The sequence below is a fragment of the Danio rerio genome, chromosome 14 (genome assembly GCF_052040795.2).
Source record: "Danio rerio strain M-AB ecotype USA chromosome 14, GRCz13ab, whole genome shotgun sequence".
NCBI classification, from domain to species: domain Eukaryota; kingdom Metazoa; phylum Chordata; class Actinopteri; order Cypriniformes; family Danionidae; genus Danio; species Danio rerio.
In genome coordinates, this window is record NC_141034.1 from 30,648,477 (window position 1) to 30,671,883 (window position 23,407).

The following is a 23,407-nucleotide window of genomic DNA, read 5'->3' on the forward strand; positions in this document are numbered from 1 at the left end:
TAAATCTTTCATCTTCCCACAAGTTTACAGTATCCAAACTCTGCTCTGCCATTAATCCCATTTCAGCCAATGGCAAACTGTAGCAAAAACTCCAATAAAAAGTGTCAAATAAAAGAATATCATCATTAAAATAAACTCAGAAATGACTGACGTTCCAAATGACTCAATATTTCTCATTTGTTGTTACATGTCAGAAATGAAATATGGCACATTAGCCTGTCGAGGTCTGTTTCTTCTATTACTTTTTATGGCCATGTCCAGGGGTTGCCATGGGGCCTAGTGTTTAATGTTCAGCTCAGCTTCGGCCAGGGAAGAGCACATTCTTTTGGACTAAAAGAAGAAATAAAATAAAAAATACACATTCACCTTTTAAATGTTTGCCCACTAAGAAAATGAGTGATTTTTACATTCCACATTCAGACATTTGATATTAATCCCTTTGTGTGCTAATTTAGTGTGAGCTATACAAAATTTCCTTTGAAGCTCCAGTAATTTTCTTCTGCCCTTTGTCTTTTTGAATTATTTGTTCTTTCCATTGTTGATCCAACAGAATGATTGTAATGGACTGAATAATGCCTGTGCCACATCCCACTGCAGCTTTCCGTATCAAGCTGCAGGGACTGGTGAAGGGCTTAACTTAAGGGGAAACAATTAAGCCTGTTTTTCCTCTCTCCTTGGGGTACCATGGTCTCCTTACTGTCTGGCATTACTTCCCGCTTTAAATATCAGGTAACTGAGGGCAAAAATTTATTTCAATTAAAGAAAAGATCTTCATTTGGGTGTAAAAAGTGGTTTGTACAACAATATATATTTGTCATTACACTTTTTACAGTGCAGATATTTGGACAAAAACTAATCTAAATTTAAAATACTTTCAGATGAAGACATGAATCACTGGTTAACTGGATCTGTGGCATGAAAATTAAGATAGAACAGCTGGCTTTGTGTATAATGGTAAATTCCCATGGTTACCTCATAAGTTGTGTGGAATCCCTGCTATAAACAATTTGAGAGCATCTTTCCGGATGAGGAGATCAGCTGGAACAAAGCTGCTGAAATTAATCAAAATGTACTTTTTGTGCACATTTTTCTTGGACTGCATCATCACACATTATCTGTTTATGCTAGTTGTTGGAAAAAAAAATGGCCTTAATCTAATTCATTATGGGCCTTAATACTTAATACAGGGAAATGTCCGTCTGTTTGAATAAAGAGGTTGTCCTAAACTTTAAAATAAATAAATGCTGGTGTCATTTATTTAATATGCATTTTTGTACCAGTCTAAATGAAAATCATAAATACCATTTATGGTTTTAGTCAGTCTTCACAGTCTTATTATTATTATTATTATTATTATTATTATTATTATTATTATTATTATTTTGATTCCATTTTCTGGATTTTTCTGTATAAATAGTGGTGAAAAATAGTTTGGCCCCTTGCTAACGTCTTTTTTTTTTGCATGTTTGTCAAATGTTAACATTTAAGACCGTCAGATCATGTTACACAAGTGAACACATCATTCAATTTTGAAATGAAGTTTTTTTTTATTATTATTAAGAGGAAAACAAAATACAAAACTACATAGAACAGTGTGAAATAGTGTTTGCTCCCCCTGTTAAAACATAACTTAATTCTGGTTTATTACTTAAATAAGACATACCTGACAAAGTGAAGTAGACCAAAAGATAATGTAAAATGTAGACATGCCCATACTTTTAAAATTGTAAATATGACATGTTAAAGGGACTAAGCAGAAGGAAAATGAATGAATGGATGAATGAACAGGTTTTTAGTGAACTATGTTTGAAGGACTCTATTTGTGCAGCTTTGTAGCTGAAATAGGATCAAGTTACTGGGACTGATGCCTCAAGGGAAAAGGTCAACATACTGTGCTCTTGTGGGCCTTTGCTCTCAAAATTTACCTTAATATATGTTTCTGCCAGTGGTCTGGAAAAGTTCATCATAGTACTTTCATTAGAGAAAAACTCCAGCTGAAGCTCTCAGTACTTAATGCACTCCATAACCACTTCAACTTAAACCACAATATATTTCAGTGCCAGTGATGTTTAGACATGTGTGAGACGTGTCATACTGAGTGCCCTGGTTTGACCTCGTTGGAATGAATCAGCCTACAGTGAAGCTCTGTATAGGCCACATTACAAGAAAGGCAAGAGGAGAGCATGTGTGTGATCTACTGACCCTGATGCATAGAGGAGACTGAGATCATTTCGAAACATTCCTGCAACACACAGCAAACCTTTCTGGACAGCTGGACAGCACATAGATTACCAGGGTATGAAAATATGTGGATGTGGAGGTGAGCAGGGATTGCCATGATCTCAGTGTAAACAGAGTGATGAAGGGCTTATGAGTGCTTTGGTGATTTGTGTGTGTACAATTTTGTGTTTGTGTTGTATTTTTGCCACTAATGCAGATGCTCTATAATGTTTAAAACAAAATACACTTATACTGTTCATATTCTCTTCATTTTATTGTGTCTTTCCTTTAGAATTTAAACATTTGTTTTATATTTTTTCGTATCATTGGTTGTGCCCACCTGTTCCTTGTTTAGTTCATTAGCAGCTGTGTGTGCATAAGTCTTAAGAATTATTACTTAAGTGCATAAGAATTATTACCCCCCTGAATTATTAGCCTCACTTTTTATCCCCCCCCCAATTCCGTTTAATGGAGGGAAGATTTTTCAAAACATTTCTAAACATAGTAGTTTTTATAACTCATTTGTAATTACTGATTTATTTTATCTTTGTCACAATGACGACACATAATATTTGACCAGATGATTTCAAGACACTTCTATACAGCTTAAAGTGACATTTAAAGGCTTAACTAGGTTAATTAGGCTAACTAGGCAGGTTAGGGTAATTAGGCAAGTTATTGTAGAACGATAGTTTGTTCTGTAGACTATTCAAAAAATATATAGCTTAAAGGGGCGAATAATTTTGACCTTAAAATGTTATTTTTTTTTTAAACTGCTTTTATTCTAACTGCAATATAAAACAAAAAATACTTTCTCCAGAAAAAAATATATATTATCAGACATGCTGTGAAAATTTCCTTGCTCTGATAAACATAATTTGGGAAATAAAAAAAGTATATATATTCAAAGGGGAGCGAATATTTCTGTTCTGACTTCATACATATATATATATAAGTGGATTTTAAATGTTATATGTGTACATATATGTTATTGGTGCAGTTTTTTATACATATACTGTAGTGCGGTAAATACTAAAGTTACAACATTAATGTTACTCGGTGCATGTAAATTGGTTTACCTTTTTACATGCGTTTATAAATTTTTAGATGTCTTGATTAAATATTTTAATTAACTATTTTTTTTCTAATAGTTAAAAGAAAAATCTAGAATGTATGCCACCTCAAGAATACTTTCAGACGAAATAAAATGCTACATTATTCATTCATTTATTTTCCTACGACTTACTGTTTAGAGGTCGCCGAAGCAGAATGAACAGCCAACTATTCCAGCATATGTTTTATGCAGCGGATGCCCTTTCAGCAACAACCCAGTACTGGGAAACACCCATACACACTCATTCACACACACACACACACACACACACACACACACACACACACACACACACACACACACACACACACCACGGCCAATTTAATTGATTTAATTTACCTATAATGCATGTCTTTGGACTGTGGAGGACACCACAGCACCAGGAGGAAACCAAGCAAACTTAGGGAGAACATGCAATCTACATACAGAAACGCCAACTGGTCTAGCCGGGATTCGACCCAGCAACCTTCTTGCTGTGAGGCAAAAGTGCTAACCATTGAGCCACCATCACCATTCCGCCAGATGCTATAGAATTTCTTTAAAAAAATGTTTTTGAGAGGTTATGAATATTAGAAATATTTTAATTTTAGTTGTTCTGGCTTGTTATAATGCTTACTATATGAACAAAATATGTAACATATTACATTCTGTGTGATTGGTAAATTTTGAAATGCATTGCTTTTAATTGTGAATGTTTTTAAGTGTGTTTTTAATGTAGTTGGGAATTTCTGTCCTAAGGGGTTCATTAGTGCCCTCTTATGTTTATACATCCACAAAATATTGTCATAAAGGGTAAAATGGTGCTAAAAGCAGAATGTTTAAACGGTCCGAAATATTTTGTTGTTCTCCTAAAACAGTAAATGCCAACAAGCCTGTAAACACATTTAATAAAAAGCAATAAATAAAATGGAATAAAAATAAAATATTAAATACTGTGTCTGTAAAAAAAGCCACTGTTAGATTACTAAGAAAATACAAAATTTTAAAGCATTTATCGGGCGAAGCAGTGGCGCAGTAGGTAGTCTCACAGCAAGAAGGTCGCTGGTTCGAGCCTCGGCTCAGTTGGCAGTTTGCATGTTCGCCCTGAGTTTGCATGTGTTTCCTCCTGGTTCTCCGGTCTTCCCCAATGTATAAAGACATGCGGTACAGGTGAATTGGGTAGGCTAAATTGTTCGTAGTGTATGAGTGTTTGTGGATGTTTCCCAGAGATGGGTTGCGGATGGAAGGGCATCCGCTGCGTAAAAACGTGCTGGATAAGTTGGAAGTTCATTCTGCTGTGGCGACCCCGGAGTAATAAAGGGACTAAGCCGACAAGAAAATGAATGAATGAAAGCATTTATCTAACATGACATACAGTTATTATTATTATTATTTCTTTTTTCAGATTAAGAAGGGATGGGGTTTTGACAGCCCATAATATTAGCACCTCCTGTAGACTGAAGCTGCTCTTTCAGGTGACTGACACTTGTGTCTGCTTAAACTAAGGGTGGCCAATATGTGGATGAGCTCACTCAGCATCCCAAGCAAAGATAAACCCACTAAACCCACACAAAAGGCCGTTTTGTTGTTATTCTGAGCTTCAGACAAAGGCAGTTCTCTAAAATCTGAAATTCTTAATCTTGTCCTTCCAAACAACACACAAATCTATTTGTTTTTATGATAGATGAATGACTTTTGCAGTTCATTTGACATTTAAAGAACAATATTATTATTTATATTGGATTTTTGTTTTGTTTTTGACTTATATGAATGTTTCAACAAAGCATTTACAGGCTTTTAAAGAAATATTTTCACTTATATTTGATTTTTTTTAGTTAATGGCTTCCAAGTATGTTCTGACAAAACATTAAAGAGTCTGGAAGAAATTATTTTTCCAAAGAACACAAAAGACCTGTATTTGGGACATGTTTAAATCCTGAACTGCTTACCTTCTGATAAGCAGACTTTTTACTTAATTTTAATAATGTGATTTCATTTATTTATATTTTTGATAGGAAGGAGTGAGGCTGAGGGAAGTCGATAGAGTTCGAAACAGTAGACCTTGGATTCAGGCTACACACCTGCACAGGTTAAACAAAACAGTCACGGAAAAGAAATCCTTTGAATTGACAAACATGACACCTGATCTATGGATCATCAGTCAGTCTGACTTAATGAGCCCTTGTAGAGACTGCTCCACCTGAAAAACGACATTTCGGTAACGTGATGCCCACTTATATAATGCCTCTCTCCAGTATGGGACTGATGCAGGACTGAAGAGGATGCTCAAATACACCTGCTCCATCATACATTAGATACAACAATACAGTTACCACTGCTGCAACGGATAGAGTAGGCTAACCTGTAAAACAGCTTCATAAACTCGTCAGCTTCCGAAAGCCAAGTGGAAATCAACGCTAAAACACGCGGATCAGGGGCATTTATGAGAGGAGAGTTTAGCCCTGTCTGATCCACTGATCCACCAGGAGGCAAGATGCCAGTCCAGATACCGGACGACACCGATTTCTTATCTTTTCGAGACCAATGTGAAAGTCAGGATGGTTGGGTCAGCCGTTATAATAAAGGATCAGTGACGGTTTGGTGTCGAGACGAGGAGTGCAAAAGTGTGCAGAAACTCAAGGCAAGTGCGCTGCAATGCGGATCAATAGACGCTGACGACTAGTTTGTTGACACTCTTTACTTTCAGTCCACACCGACATTACTGTCTAAAATTCGACTAAATTTAATATATTTTGCTTCTTTGTAGTCCGTAAGTACATTTCAATACTTGTACAGCATTTTAAAATCATAGTTCAACACATTAAGGCATGTTAAAATTAGTCAATGCACTGTGAGTTAACACGAATTTGTTTTCATTAGGTCTAACTAACGTTAAGAAACACAAATAAACAATGTATTAAAGTATTGTTCGTTGTTTGTTCATGTATATACATAAATCGACTTATTGCAATTACAATCAAAATGTTAACCATAACCGATTTCTGGTAAACCAATTGAGATGTTTTATAACTTTCTAGAGCTAGCTTTTCACTGTTGGAGAACTCTGCATCGTGAGGTAGTAAGCTGTTTTAACCTTTATTGTTACTAGTATTTAGCAATGTCTGTTCAATTACTCACCACTAAAAGCCACATATAATGATTTTTTTCTGTAAATTGAGTTACTCTTAAATATTTATTTGTGCGATTTAAGATTCTCCTTATAGTTAAAGTGTAATTGTCATTTTTGTACTTTTTTTCTATTTATTTATTTGTATAAGTATAATATTTACTACAAAAAAAAAACATTATTAAACATGGGGAGTGTAGAAAAACTAATTTGTGACCACAATGATTTGACTACAATAAACTTTACAATAAACTACAATAAAGCTTTTGGTTCTGTTCAAAGTAAATTTTTGAAAGAAACTTAACAAAAAAAAAACTTTTTTATCTTTATTTTTTATAGCAAATAGAAAATAACTGGTGAAATTTTACTAATATTGTCAATGACTTCATCCAGAAGTAACATTAGAAAAAGGGATTAGATATGAAATATGCAGTAAACAGAATATATACCAACAACAATTATACCTGTCATCATCTGTTATTTTCCAATGGGTTTTAAAAATGTTGATGTAAAGCTTGTTTGGCCTACAAATTTAAGAAAGAAGTTCACGTCCATTCTATACTGATTTATAGCTTTACCTATAATTCAAGAATTATTAACATCTGTTTTACAATACAAGTATAAAAAAAATGTGTGTACACACCACCAATGCTAATATTACAAAAAAACTGCGTATAAAAACTTAAAACATACACTACTATCCAAAGGTTTGTTTTTTTAACATTATGACTTTTATTCAGTGTGTACTTTATTCAGATGAGTTGTTATTGTTACTGTGACCTTTATTGTCCACTGTTGGCGTGATTTGTTCTGCAGTGTAATAGATTTACACTATTTGCCACACATACAAGACAGACAACACACAGCATTAATTGTACAAAAAACAGAGCTATTTTAGTAGAACTTCTATGTTAAGCAGCCTTGACACAATCTACATTGTAAAAGTGCTAAAGAAATAAATATGAATTGAATAAACAGCGGCAACTTCATCACATTTAAATTCAGGGAATCAACAGCATGAGAGACAAATGAAAATTTGAATCTGTTTGTTTTTTTCACCCAATATAAAGATCCTGAGGGAAGGGTTTGAAATGAATCAAAATGAGCATATCAAATGTAATGGGATGAGCTTTCTTTAACACCTGGATTTCATATAAATCAGATAACCCCTGCAATTTCACTCATGATACTTTGCTGCATGTATTTAAAACCTTAAACAATGATAAATTGATTAAAAGTGAATCAAGCCTTCAAACTAGTCAAATAATTACTACTTTGCACCAAAGTTCTTTAAAAAAAATAAAAATCTTGGAAAGCAACATTAAAAATTACAAAAATAAATAAATAAATAAAACAAATTACAATTTCTTAAGTACTGGCTCTTGAAGATTTAGCTGCCATCATTTTATTGTTAAAATACATTAAAAGTCTCTTAAAAAAATGAAACTGAATGTAAACCAAAGATGAAAACATATACAATGTAGAACAGCAGTATATCAGCCTTAGCAGTGCAAAAACAGGACTACAGTATATCTTCTAAGATCTTGAACAGTAGCTTTCCTCACAGACTGGAGACCATTTCAGAGAAAATCTTGGAGAAACAAACAGAGATATGGTTATGGGCCATTTGCCCAGGGGAAACTCAGCGTATACAGTAAAGCCGGCCAGGCCTGACTGCTTCATGATCCACAGTCTCTGAGATGAAAGACTGGTCTCTCAGGGACAGACTGCACCCATGAGATGTGCTGAAAAATTAAGAGCGGAAAAAGCGTGGTAGCGTCAGGCTCAGATGATGAAACCTGAGCTTCTCCTGCTGCCTTACCAGAGTCAAGCCCTTTATTTGGTCTTTTTGCATTAAAGCACTTCTGTTGACCTCTGCGCCAATGACTTAAAGCTGTTTGCATGAGGGCCATTTTTTGGGCAGGTGAGAAGAAGCTATTTAGACCCGTTACAGCTGCAAAAACGAGAGAGGCGATGGCAGACCTTCTTCAATAATTCACGCAGCTCGCCGGGGCACTGATGCGTTCTTTTCATGAATTATTGAGCTTCGTAGGCTTTGACGACATTCCATTCATACAGACTAAATAAAACGTGTTCCAAGCAGCCCGATGGAAATGAGGAGGGACTGATCAAGCTGGGGTTGAAGGGGGTTGGGAATAAATTATTAAATGACGCCAGGGTAGAGTTGATTGAGTTACACGGTTACTGGCGACTCGGAGCCATACAATATCTGATCACATTGCATTTGATGTATTCATGCTTACCTGACCCTCCTCCCAGCACAGGCCGAGTTAAAGGATAAGGTAGCTACCTTATGCATGGAAAAAAACAACAAAACGCCGGTTTCACTCGACACATGAGCTTGTAGGCCAACGTGTTTAAATTTAAAGCTGCACTGTATCTCTAACTCCACCGAAGATCCTATTATTCACGCTGTTTGCTGTGTCAACCTTCACTCTTTGTGACCTGACATGGCTCAGTCACACAGAAAGCAATGCTTTTAAAGATAAGGAAATTAATAGATCTGTGTATAAATGGGAGCTGGCCTTTGTCAGCAGAATGTCAGCACTTCATTACGGCTAAACTACAGGAGATTTTTCTCCGCTGAGCACAGTTTGAATTCAGCTGTAATGGAAAAAGTTCTTTTGATTTGAATGAGTTTGTGTCTGTCTTTTCTCTTAGATGAGAATCGTGTGCAAGGACGTGACAGCGGAGACTCTCTACGATGTCTTGCATGACACAAGCTACCGGAAAAAATGGGACACCAACATGATTGACACTTTCGATATTGGAAGGCTGACAGTTAATGCAGATGTAGGATATTATTCCTGTGAGTCATGTCTTTGTCTCCTTGTCTGAAATGAGCTTTTATTTCCACCTTGTTCCTGGAACAGCACACCAGTACACTTTTTAGCATTATTAAGCCAATATTTGTGCTTAGCTTGAAAATCATGTATTTATGGTTGAATGACTCTACTATATTCTCTGCATTGGTATCAGCAATAATTTATGATGTGACAAGAATAAAAATAATTTAAAATGACCTTACAAGAGAAATTCTGTGAGAATATACATATATATATAATATATATAATATATATATAATGACTTTTGCTGCTTGTTTAGGCTACTTATTTAAAATGAGTTCAAACAATGCAATTGCTACTTTTGGGACAACTTAATTGTTTTATGGTTAATCCACCTAAAGTTGAAAACACAATTTTAAACAATTACGTTAACCTAATCGATTTGTTTTGGGAAAACAAGAAGGAGTTGAATATCAAATCTTTCTTAAGTGCTATTTAACTTTGAGATTTTTTTAACACATTTTTACACATAATAGTTTTTAGTAACTGATTTTTTTTTGTCTCTGCCATGATGACTGTACTTAATATTTAACTACTTATTTTGCAAGATACTAGTATTCAGCTTAAAGTACCATTTAAAAAATGGCTTAATGGTAAGACTTTACAATAAGAGTACATGAATAATGATGTATTAACATGTAAACTAAACATTACTTTATTACGGACTCTAATGATGAGTTAATGCACGCGATAATCATGAACCAACTACAACATAAGTGACATGAGTTCATGCGTAAATAACGGCTACCTTAATTACTTGTTAGTACATGATTGTTTGTTAATTCATGTATTTACCACATAAGTTCACGCTTAATTTAACCCTCATGAACTTATGAGCTGTTAATGCATAATCATATCATGACTTTACTTGGAGGGGGACATCATCATATACCTTTTCTTAACTACTTATGAACCCCTTATGGACGTGCTTCTAGTGTGTTTACAGTGAATAACAAAAGAAAAGAGTTTTGTTAACCTCAACAGTGTAAACACAGGAGTTCATGACTAGTTAGGGATAAATAGTGATGTGCCACTCCAAGTAAAGTCATGATTTACTTGTACATTAACAGCACATGAGTTCATGAACTTATGTGGTGATTAATACAGGAATTAACAAACAATCATGTACTAACAAGTAATTAAGGTAGCCGTTATTTACGTGATTAGAGTTGGTTACATTTCGCTTAAACTTAAATGTTATTAATACATTAGTTAACAACATGTACTAACCACAAATTAAGGTAGCTGTTATTCACATGTGAACTCATGTGACTCGAAGTTAGTTCATGATAAGAGCATGCTTTAAGTTATCATTAATTCTTAATGAAGAAATGTTTTATTTGCATATTAAGACATCATTATACATGTACTGTTATTGAAAGTGCTACCGGCTTAGGTTAATTAGTCAAGTAACTGGACAATAGAACAGTTCTGTAGCCAGTAGAAAAAAAAAAAGTCTTAAGGAATAAAATACTGACCTTAAAAATATTTTAAAATCTACAAGAAAATAAGACTACTAGAAAAAAATACTATATGATAGGGCAGTGGTTCTCAAACTTTTTTCATCAAGTACCACCTCAGAAATTTTTTCTCTCTCCAAGTACCACCAAAATGAGCAGTATTGAAATACAGTAGCGTAGTAGGCCCAGAAAAGTAAAGTAAAATTAAAGTAGCTACAACTCTGCACAGTTAAAAAACGTGGCAGATTACCTCAGAAATATAGGCTATATGTCAAATATGGCATATTATATACATCATTTTTGATAAATTTTGAAATGTGTGAAGCATGTACATGACATATTTCATTCCTCTACACGTACCACAGTTTGAGAACCACTGTGATAGGGAATACTGTGAAAATATCCTCGCTCTGTTAAACAGCTCATGGGAAATATTTGAATACTATTAAAATTTCATAGGAGGGCTATATATATATATATATATATATATATATATATATATATATATATATATATATATATATATATATATATATATATATATATATATATATATATATATATATATATACATACATACATACATACATACATACATACATACATACATACATACATACATATATATATATATATATATATATATATATATATATATATATTTTTTTTTTTTTTTTACATTTAAGTCTTTTGAGAACTTTGATTACAAGACGTAGACTTAAAGCTTTTTCATACCAAATGCTATAACCATAAGAATAGAAATAAAAAATAAATAGCCACAATGATAATGACACAGATGAACTAGATTGTGTGTTGGATCTCATTTTCAAAACAACATAATTGAAGATTATGAAAAATAGACAGCCAATCAAAATGCATCCTTTGGAAAAGCACAATCATTTAACACTAACTCTCATGGGCCGCTTTATTTTTAAAACAATCAGCACATAAAACTGTTGGTACTGTTTCACAAAGCAATGTCTATGAATTTACTAATATTTATGTCATTATATTTATTACTAATATACATGTCACTGTCCCCTGATATCATGAACTCATCCTCACAAATGCCATTTAGTGTCTCTAATACTTGTTTGGCATCAATAAATTGCCTTTTTTATTTACCGTCTCTAAAACTGATTGACGTCTGAAGTGAGGAATAGGGGGGTATTTAATTCCATATTTGTTATGTACAGTTGAAGTCAGAATTATTAGCCCCCCTTTGATTTTTTTTTTCTTTTTTAAATACTTCCTAAAGGATGTTTAACAGGGCAAGAAATTTTTCACAGTATGTTTGATAATAATTTTATTGCTAAATAGTTGTATTTTTTTTCTAGAATAATTTTTATTAAAAAAAAAAAAAACATTTTAGGGACAAAATTATTAGCCCCTTTAAGCTAATTTTTTTTTCGATTGTCTACAGGACAAACCATCGTTATACAGTAACTTGCCTAATTACCCTAACCTGCCTAGTTAACCTAATTAACCTTAAGCTTTTAAATGTCACTTTATGCTGTATAGAAAAATATATTTATAATTAAAAATATATAGTCAAATATTGTTTACTGTCATCATGACAGCGATAAAATAAATCAGTTATTAGAAATGAGTTATTAAAACTATTATGTTTAGAAATGTGTTGAAAAAATCTTCTCTCCGTTAAACAGACATTGGGGAAAAATTAAACAAGGGGGCTAATAATTCAGGGGTGCTAACAATTCTGACTTCAACTGTACATGTAGCAATTTTTAAATGCAAATAGCTAATAATTTTTTCATTAGTGATGCAAATTTGTCTTGTTATATTTCCATGCTTTAAACCACATCTTTGTTTACTGTCACAGGGAAATGTCCAACTCCACTTAAGAACAGAGACTTTGTCACCATGCGGTCATGGCTTCCTCTTGGAAATGACTATCTGATAATCAACTACTCTGTCAAACACCCGGTATGTCTGTGTTTGGTCCAGATTGTTAGGTCTGTAGAAGTTATGACTGTATTAGTCATTTTGGCAGAGCTCATAATATAGTCCCAGCACAGTGTGTCAGTCGGTATGTAGGTCAGCCTTCCAGGTCTTGAGTCTCTTGAAACAGAAGAGGACAGATCAGTGGCAAAAGTCTGACAGTGGTATCAAATACACCGTCGGGTGATCCAATCCCCATGTTGTAATGAATAATGATTTGTCTAACGTCAACGGTTGTGTCTTTTCTTTATTTTCTCCATGGAAAATCTGACACAAGATGTTGATTGCTTGTTTAATGTGTACAACTCTTCAATATACTAATCAGTCCTGGTTAGATATTTATTCGTCCGGGTCGTCATTCATAGATGTGCGGTGCATCTGCTCAACAGGGTAAAAAACATATCTGGTAATTAACAGTATTTCATGATTGACAGGAGTTTCCCAGTTATTTACAGAAATAAATTGCAATATAAGAACTTGATCTCTGCTCTATTGCAATTTTGCAAAAATGACTTTTATTGGCATTTTAGTAGCTTTGAACAATAAAAAATTATATTTGCAGAAATGAGTCTGAAAAACGACAGAAAATCTGCAGGCAGTTTATTAACAGATTTTTGTACCGTAATTTACATACAAACACAGTAAATATATCACTTATATGAAAAAGATCAGTTTTTTTAACATCTAAAGGTTTTGGATAAAAGATCAAGGTCCCATAATGCAATTCAAAGCTTAAATAAATGAAAACAAAAACCGAACATGAATGATGAAATATGGAAAACTGCTAATTTATGAAAATTTTTACAGTGTATAGTCTTTTGGTTTGTTATGAATTTGTTACTTTTATTGTAATTCAAAAGCGACTAAGCCAAAAAGAAAATGAATAAATGAATGAATATCGTAATCCATAATCTCTATATCTAATTAGCCATTTCGTGCTATTGGTTAATGTCCCTATTGTTTACTGACTACTAACTGCCATTTATCAGATCTTGAGTGTGATAGAAAATGTGAAATAGATTTTTTACTGCAGTTCGACAAAGTTAAGTAAATTTTTAGACATTGTCAATTGTCTCGGTTTTATCCAATAAAATAGTTCGAAGCAAAGTCAATGCTTTACATTTATGCATGTCAGTATAACGAAGCAGTTGCTTTAATCATCTTTTATCATGAGACAATGATTCATAAGAGATGGTGGTGCACTGAAACTGCACTCATCTCTACTGTAAATCTGTGAAATACAGTGTGAAAAAATGTGTCTCCATTTAATAAGATGGGAGAAAAATCCATGCTGTGAACCTTTCCTGAAAAGTGAAGCGCAAATATTTCAGTCGCCCCCTGGTGGCTGGCTGCAGTATCGGTCAAAAATCCCACTTTCTCCATGTAAAGGAATGGGATGTGATTAGAAGTAGGCGATAAAATGTTAAAAAGATTATTTCAATATATTTTTTTCCAGTTTTAAAACTACAATATATTTTATAAATGTGTACTATAATTTTTTAATATAGTTTATATTCGTGTAATTTGTGTTATATAGATTATTGTTCGTGTAAATCATGTGGATAGGTCTCAAATCAGTCGAGTGATCGTTGTTGCATTTGTATTTATACTTAATGTATTCCTATTTGAATAACGCTGTCATGGAACCCACATACAACAATGTTTTCCAGTGATTGTGGTGATATAAATGTATGATTTAATGGATGACATGTTTAATTGTAAATCAGAATATTTATACACAATTTGAACAGGTGTTATTGTTATACTGAACAGAAATGTACATTTGATTCATGTCCTCCAAATCAGTGTATAAAAATAATACAAGTAACACATTTAAAATTTTAATAAATATTTATTATAAATATTCTGCATCAGGTTTGTAAAATGCTCATGTGGCTGACATGTCTGTCATGTTACATGTAGTTTAAATGAACAAATAATGACAAATGTTTTCTTTAACGTTCACCCATGAGCAAAAATCTGCCATTAAACTTTACAATTATTGTTGCTCACTTACAAAACTTAATTATGACTTTTTTTTGTAGCTTTTATGGATTTTTAGTTAGAAAGTAGAAACTATATTTTTATTTACACAGAAACTATAAAGTTTGCATTTCAAATAAATCTGCTTTTTTATTTACATGTCTGATAACTAATGTTTTGATCTGACAGACCTACACTACGTTTCATCCCTAATAAGCAAATTACTGTTTAACCTCATTCCCTCAAATTATTGAGATATCTCTTGTCAATATTGCACATCTCTCCTCAAACATATTTCATGTCTGTGTATTTATTTATAAGGTCCAAAGTCATGTATGCTTAGGGTTTTATACTATTTCTAAACTGGTTAGTTAAATAATGGTCAAACTTGTTTGTGTAAATGATCAAATTTTATAATAAGCTCTAATCTTTAAATTAGCTCATGAAACTAAGCTGTCGCTGTTGTTATTTTTCAGGAATACCCACCAAAGAAGGATTATGTCAGAGCTGTGTCATTACTAACTGGATACTTGATCCAATCCAATGGAGCAAACAGCTGTACTCTTTACTATTTAACACAAGTGGACCCACGAGGTGAACTTTCCTTATTTCATTTATGGTAAAAATAAAAACTAAAGTAAATAAAGGTTTCACTTCGAAAAGTTAGTTCACTGGGCTGAGAGCATCAGAAAGCTTCTTCTTTGAAAGTGGAAAAGTACACTGTGAATATGCGTGTTTACATGACACTTACACTGTTTACACTTTCAGAACTGTTGCCGTTTATACAAGAACTCCATGGCAAGCCATTTTAACATTTAATCTATAAAACATCTATTTTTATGTTACCGATACTTGTTTTTTTAGATACTATTTTTTCAATAACTACTACTACTCATTCATTAGCTAAAAATGTGTATTCTTTAGTATTTATTCTTTATTTACCATTTAAAATGCACTAGTACCTATTCATTATATAATAAATAATATAATCATTATATAATTATGTAATAATTTTAGTTATTATATTTAAATGGTATCTGTTTTGACTAGTCATGACATAAGAGTACAAAACAGACATGAGATGTAAAATAATTTTTTTTTACTAATAATTACAAAATATAATAGTGTCTAATGGGTGGCATGGTGGCTCAGTGGTTAGCACTGTTACCTCACAGCAAGAAGGTTGCTGGCTGGAGTCCCAGCTGGGCCAGTTGGCATTTCTGTGTGGAGTTTGCATGTTCTCCCCTTGTTGGCGTGGGTTTTCAGGTTTCCCCCACAGTCAAAAGACATGCTATAAGTGAAATTAATTGGGTAAGTAAATTTTCCATAGTGTTTGAGTATGTGTGTGTGTGTTTGTGTGTGTGTGTGTGTGTGTGTGTGTGTGTGTGTGTGTGTGAGAATGTAAGAGTGTTTGAGTGTTTCCCAGTACTGGGTTGCAGCTGGAAGGGCATCCGCTGTGCAAAACATATTCTGCAATAGTTGGTGGTTCAAGTAATGCGTAAAGTTACGCATTACTTTTAAAAATTAAGTAATAGTATCTGAGTTAAAGAAGGCCGCTGGTTCGAGTGGCATTTCTGTGTGAAGTTTGCATGTTTTCCTGATATTTCCGTGAGTTTCCTCCGGGTCCTCCGGTTTCCTCCACAAGTCCAAAGACATACGGTATAGGTGAAGCGGGTAAGCTAATTTGTCCATAGTGTATGAGTGTGAATGAGTGTGTTTGGGTGTTTCCTAGTGATGGATTGCAGCTGAAAGGGCATCCGCTGGGGAAAAAATATGCTGGAAAAGTTGGTGGTTCATTCCACTGTGGCGACCCTAGATTAATAAAGGGATTAAGCCAAAATGAAAATGAATGAATGAATTGCACAAAGTTATTGAATTTAAAATACTGTGTTAAAGTACAACTATGTAATAAATAAGCACTCGTACTTAAAAAAAAATTACTTGTATGATGAAAATATTCTTTTATAAACTAAATGTTAAAACGGCTTGCCATAATAACACTACATCAAAGCAGTTCAATTTCATTATGATGTTTTCTTTAAAAAGTGTTTAGATTGAAAGCCTGTTTCGTGACGTAATATTACATAACATGTTGAAGATCCTCTCCTTTTTTCTTCTTCGTTTGTGTACAATGTGGTGCTGTTGCGAGTGAAGAGCCAGGAAGCCTTTGAATCTTCTGCTTTACACATATTTTATGAATTTGCTGATGTCATCTTTTCCGTGCTGCTCGGAGCGATGGCTTTGATTATTAATGTCTTCCGTTGCTGTGATGCACCAGCTGTTTGTGACCAGTGGGACAGACACTTACAGTCAGTTTATTACAGCAGACGCCAACGACACAGAAACAACATTAAAGTGTCTATCAGAGGCGTTTGCGGGAAACAAGAGTATTATTTTATAAAATTACAGAGATTCCAGGAGTGTACACTTTTTGAGTTTACATTAGTGTTGTACTGGTAACACTTTACAATAAGGTTTATATAGTAAAGAATGCATTAACTATCGGGACCTGTTTAGTGCTACTGAGTATATATTTAACAGTGGAATATCTTGTTTTAAAAGGTTATCTTTTCTTTTTCTTTCAGGGTCTTTACCCAAGTGGGTAGTGAACAGGGTCTCACAGTTTGTGGCACCAAAGGTGAGAACCGTGTGCTTGTAAAGATTTATATTTAACCTTTGCTTTTATATATATGTGCATAAGAATGACACATTTAAAAACTATGTCTCTAAAAGAAGTGTAAACTGTTATTGGGAAATATTATTGCAGACAATCATTTATTCATTCATATTCCTTCGGCTTAGTCCCTTTATTAATCAGGGTCACCACAGTGGAATAAATCGCCAATTTATCCAGCATATGTTTTACACAGCAGATGCCCTTCTAGCTGCAACCCAGTTCTGGGAAACACCCATACACACTCATTCTCAAACACACACACTACGGCCAATTTAGCTCATTCAATTCACCTGTACTGCATGTCTTTGGACTGTGGGGGAACTGGAGCACCCAGACGAACACAAGGAGAAATTGCAAACTCCACACAGAAGTGCCAACTGACCCAGACGGGACTCGAACCAGCAACCTTCTTGCTGTGAGGCAACAGTGCTAACCGCTGAGCCACTGTGTCGCCCTATTGCAGACATGTTACGTAAAACATTGGAAAATAATAAAACAGCATTAAAATTGTCATTTTCCAATATTGGAATATAATTAGATTTATTATTTTAATCTAAATATATAAAATAACTGAAAAAATTTTGTGCATTTTCCAGTGGCAGGGCATCAGCTGTGTAAAACGTATGCTGGATAAGTTGGCGGTTCATTCTGCTGTGGCGACTCCAGATTAATAAAGGGACTAAGCCGAAAAGTAAACGAATGAATGGATGTTTGTGCAACTTCATTCATTCATTTTCGGCTTAGTCCCTTTATTAATCTGGGGTCGCCACAGCGGAATGAACCGCCAACTTATCCAGCACATGTTTTATGCAGCGGATGCTCTTCCAGCCACAACCCATCTCTGGGAGAGCTCTTATGATTATAAACAGTAAAATATAGTTATTGTAAAATATCAGTAAAGATGTTTTATAAAATATGTAAAAAGTATATCAGTTTTGAGTATGGTATTATTTCAATTCATATTTTTATTTTTTTATATACTTAAAAAATGTAATTAATTGCAGCTTTGCTGGTAGTAAAACTCAACCTTACAAATTTCAGTTTTCCTCTGCTTCCATCTGCTGGTCACAAAACAGCAATTTCTTTTGTGTGTAAATGCTGCACTCCATTTACTCCTCTTCACTCCAGAGTTTTGAAGAGATGAAGGGTCAAAAGTAATAAAAATAATTCATTAAAACACATTTTCTTTAACATCTCGGTTTAAAAGCAAAGATCACAGAAAAATTTCAATTCTATAATTTTTACGAAATGAAAAGAAAAACTCAAACAGGTTTGGAACAAGTGAAAGGTGAAAATGATTAAGATAAATTTTGGAGAACTGTCCCTTTAAGCATGTAAAATGACACTTCATTATTCCCATAATTGCTCTCACTCTTAAGTTCCCTTTGTAGGCCAATTTATCCCATTTGGAACGCACCAATAGACACATGATGTAATGTAAAAAAAATGTAATGGTCCAAATCTATCGATCTTCTTCTGCACATGCAGGCAATGAAAAAGATTTACAAGGCCTGTCTGAAGTACCCTGAGTGGAAGCGAAAACACGAGCCGAATCTGAAGCCATGGAGGTACCCGGAGCAGAACACACTGCCCTGCATCAACGTGGCGGATCTGACGGTGCAGAGAGCAGATTCACTGGAGAACATTGACGAGAGCGGCGTCAGCGAGGAGAAAGCCCAGCACCACAGCGATGATGACGAGACCTAAAACTGCTCTCTCATATCCATCCTGGAGATCAGGCACAGAACAAACTAACATTATAGTGTTTGCAGAGATTTCAAGACCTCCATACACTCAACACAGTTCTGTAGTCATCTTTTATCATGTATGATCAAATAAAACATTCAAAGTTAATGTCTTACAGATTAATTTTTAAAGGATTAGTTCACACCAAAAATGTAAACCCTTGTGTCGTTTCAATCCCCTGAGACATTCTATCATGTTCGGAACACAAATGAAAATATTTTAGATGAAATCCAAGAGCTCTCTCATCCTCCATAAACAGCAACAATTAAAGACGTTTAAAATTGAGAAAATTAAGCAAAACTTTTATCCATACATTTCATGTAACTTCAGTGGTTCAACTGTAAACATATGAGCCCCAAAAAGCAGTAAAAAAACTGTAAAGGTTTTCTCTTCCTCATCGGGTCATCAGAGTGCAGATTTTCTTTAAACAATAAGTACTGTATTGCTCACAGTAAACTTGCACCAGGACCTTTCATTGATGCAAAAGATCTTGGATTCATTCATTCATTTTCTTGTCGGCTTAGTCCCTTTATTAATCCGGGGTCGCCACAGCGGAATGAACCGCCAACTTATCTAGCAAGTTTTTTTGCAGCGGATGCCCTTCCAGCCGCAACCCATCTCTGAGAAACAAGATCTTGGATTTAATATAAAAAATCTTATTTTGTGTTTCAAAGAGGAATGAAGGTCTCAGGGGAGTGTAGAACAACATGAATGTGAGTAATTAATAACAGAATTTTTGGGTGAACTAACGCTTTAAGGTGAGATGCTGCAGACAAAATGCTTTTTTTCATGCACTTGTAAAGTAATACTAACATATATTATCACACTTTATCAATTTTGTCTATTGATTTCAATTATAGTACACATTTTAGAGCCCATTTTGTGGAAGTGAGTAGCCTCCTACATAAACAGTTTTATTTAAATCTGTATTTTAAAGGATATTAGAGAGGGATATGTTCATGTGTTTTATTCTACAAAAAATGTGAAGTTTTACTTTTTACATTTTTATTTTCTTCCTGTTTGTGGTAGTGTTTGTATTATGGAATAATCCCCTCTGTAAAAACATTTGACACTAATTTGTTAAAATAAATGGTAACTCTTTAGTGCATATTCCCGCTATTAAATATTGGCTTATTTCTAGGGCCATGCAAAATCTGCGGACAATTTTTGCTATTTCTGCGCAGAATTTTGTTAGCAATCTGCAGATTTATGCTGAATTATTTTAGCAGTATCGTTACTAAAAAAACATGTGAAATAAAAATAATATCTTTTTAACTTTGATTCTATGTTTATTTAATGCAAATCCAATTAGATCCACTTATTCAGAAAACAAAGCAAGTCTGTCATATAATATATCTACTAAATATGACTTTACAGACTGTACTGTATATAAATCAAATTAACATTTTCATATTAGTCAATAATATTACTGCAATTAATTTAAAACTGAATAAATATAAATGTACATACATTTTTAATAAACAGAAACAAGCGGTAAAGAAATAGAATCAATGATGGGCTAAAAATCTGCTGAATTCTGCATGCGCATATTCCGTGTGGGCCTTCTTATTACCTGCATATTATTAAGACATTGGCTATATATAACAATTTATAAAGTATGATCTTATTTTACATCCAAAATCCTACCCTGTACCTAAACCCAACTACTATATCTTACTATTAATAAGCTGCAAATTAGAACTTTAATGAACTAAAAATCTTAGGTAATGGTATGATAATAGTGAGAATTGTACATAAAGTAAAATGTGACAAAAACAAAAATTTAAAACCTTATCCTGAGATTTTTTTATGCTAAAAATGTACTATATGCAAACTAGCAAATATTTAATGAAATAAGACATCATTTGCATATTCAAATATAGCATTTTAAAAAAACTTGTAATATGGTCCATTTGAGTATTAGTGCTCCTTCAACAGACATTTCACTGACTATAAGAAACTTTGCAAGTACATGTTAACTTACATTAACCCTAACCCCAACCCCAGCCTAACAGTCTAATTTAAATCTAACGAGAATTAGTTGCCATGCAGATGCAATGTAACTTAAATTCAACAAACGAACCATAAAAATAAAGTGTGACCAAAAAAGGTTTGCAATTCTTCTATAATGTGCTCAATCAACTGAGGAAGTATAGTTGGTGACAAATAGTTATTTGTCTGCAGTGTCTTACCTTAAATATTCTGTAAGTGTAATGACTTTAGTACTCAACATTTTCCAACCCCAGTGCAAATGTTTATAGCATACCCCTATAAATGCTAAATTACTCCTGTGTCAATCAGTTACAGTATATAACAGGTAAAACACATCTTTCTGCCCTGTATTCAGAGGTGAAGGTTTCCCGAGTGAGATTGCTTATAGCTGTGTCCCTCAACCACGTTCCTGGGGAACCACCAACACTGCATGCTTTGGATGTCTTCTGAGTCTGTCACACCCATTACAGGTCTTTCAGTCTCTGCTAATGAGCTGATTATCTGAATCAGGTGTTTTTGGTTAAGGAGACAATTTAAATGTGCAGAGTTGGTGGTCCTCCAGGTATGTGGTTGAGAAACACTGGCTTATAGCAAGGACTTCCACCAATCCTTTTCCATCAGGAGATTCAGTCTGTATTTCACTGCCTTGAAGACCTCAGGGGCTGTAAAAATCAACTCTGTTTAGGTTTGGATCTCTGTGTGTGATTTTCACTCAGTGGCATTTTTCTTAATGCATTGTCCTAAGAATAAAATGTTTGCTCTTGTATTTATAAAACTGGTTTTTAATTATTGGTAGTAGTAGTGTTGTGGGTGGTGCAGTGGGTACCCTCAAGAAAGTTGCTGGAACAAGCCTCGGCTGGGTCAATTGGCATTCTTGTGTGGAGTTAGCATGTTCTCCCCATGTTCACGTGGGTCTCCTCCGGGTGCTCCGGTATCCCCCACAATCCAATGACATGCGCAATGCAGTAGGTGAATTGGGTAATCTAAATTGTCCGTAGTAAATGTGTGTGAATTAGAGCAAATAGGTGTTTCCCAGTGATGGGTTGCAGCTGGAAGGGCATCCGCTGTGTAAAACATATGCTGGATAAGTTGGCAATGCATTCCGCTGTGGAGACTCCTGATTATTAAAAGGACTAAGCCGAAAAGAAAATGAATGAATGAATGAATAAACAGTAGTGTTGTTTTTTATTTTTCCCCTCAAAACAAAGTGTAAAAGGTTAAAGGTTACCTACTGGATTAAAGGGACCTACATGGAGGAAAATATGACCAAAATTGAATTGAATTTAATTTATGAAAGAATGAATGAATGAATAATAAAATAAACAGTAAATAAATTTAATTTGATAAAATACTCAAATTATTCTAAATGGTTTATTTTTTAAATTGAGATTTTTATCAATTATAAATGGCTTTTAGTTTTAATAATACAAATAATAATTCAATTTATAATTAAATATATAAGCAAGAAACAAGTATAATTTAATTTATAATTTATAATAATAACAAATATAATTTAAATAAAAAAATAAATAAATATAATATAGATAACATAACTATCTATTGTTTAATAACAGCTATTACATAATTCATTAAATAATGAAAAATGTATATATTTATTTAATAGTAATTAATTTTAAAATGATCCTAACAATGTAACATAAAAATATTTTTAATAATTTTTTACAAATACTTTACAGAATTTTTTTTTTCACAGTATTACACATACAAATACAAATTAAATTAAATAAAAAAATTGAGAAATATACAGTTGAAGTCAGAATTATTAACTCCCCTGAATTATTAGCCCTCCTGTTTATTTTTCCCCCAATTTTTGTTTGACGGGGAGAAGACTTTTTCAACACATTTCTAAAAATAATATAATAACCCATTTCTAATAACTGATTCATTTTATCTTTGCCATGATGACAGTAAATAATATTTGACTATATATTTTTCAAGACACTTCTATACAGCTTAAAGTGACATTAAAGGCTTAATTAGGTTAATTAGGTTAACTAGGCAGGTTAGAGTAATTAGGCAAGTTATTGTAAAATGATGGTTCGTCCTGTCGACTATCAAAAAAAAAAAAAACCTTAAAGAGGCTAATAATTTAGACCTTAAAATGGATTTTAAAAATATTAATAACTGCTTTTATTTTAGTTGAAATAAAACAAATAAGACTTTTCCGGAAGAAAAAACATTATCAGACATGCTGTGAAAATTTCCTTGCTCTGTTAAACATCTTTTGTGAAATATTTAAAAAATAAAAAAAATAAATAA

At 33.5% G+C, this 23,407-nt stretch overlaps 1 protein-coding gene across 2 annotated transcripts; it reads left to right on the forward strand.

The window, feature by feature from the left end:
* The first annotated feature begins 5,566 nt into the window (after nt 1-5,566).
* On the forward strand, nt 5,567-21,902 carry stard15 (StAR-related lipid transfer (START) domain containing 15). Of its 2 annotated transcripts, XR_015507530.1 has the most exons (7): nt 5,567-5,954; nt 9,123-9,270; nt 12,611-12,714; nt 15,189-15,306; nt 17,298-17,350; nt 18,878-19,244; nt 21,320-21,902. XR_015507530.1 is itself a non-coding variant. In XM_087281551.1 (6 exons), exons 1-6 carry the CDS (start codon nt 5,808-5,810, stop codon nt 19,094-19,096), a joined length of 789 nt encoding a protein of 262 aa, XP_087137677.1. In that variant the 5' UTR covers nt 5,567-5,807; the 3' UTR covers nt 19,097-20,502. The 2 variants fall into 2 exon arrangements, 1 of the variants encoding a protein (XP_087137677.1); XM_087281551.1 differs by lacking the exon at nt 21,320-21,902 and having other exon boundaries at nt 18,878-20,502.
* Nucleotides 21,903-23,407: the final 1,505 nt, after the last annotated feature.

What these genes read in the sequence shown, in the direction of transcription:
- stard15 (XM_087281551.1), top strand. Translation starts at nt 5,808, where the DNA reads ATGCCAGTCCAGATACCGGACGACACCGATTTCTTATCTTTTCGAGAC. An exon ending in ACTACTCTGTCAAACACCCG is followed by an intron (nt 12,715 to 15,188) that starts GTATGTCTGTGT and finishes GTTATTTTTCAG; the next exon opens with GAATACCCACCAAAGAAGGA. An exon ending in CACAGTTTGTGGCACCAAAG is followed by an intron (nt 17,351 to 18,877) that starts GTGAGAACCGTG and finishes CTGCACATGCAG; the next exon opens with GCAATGAAAAAGATTTACAA.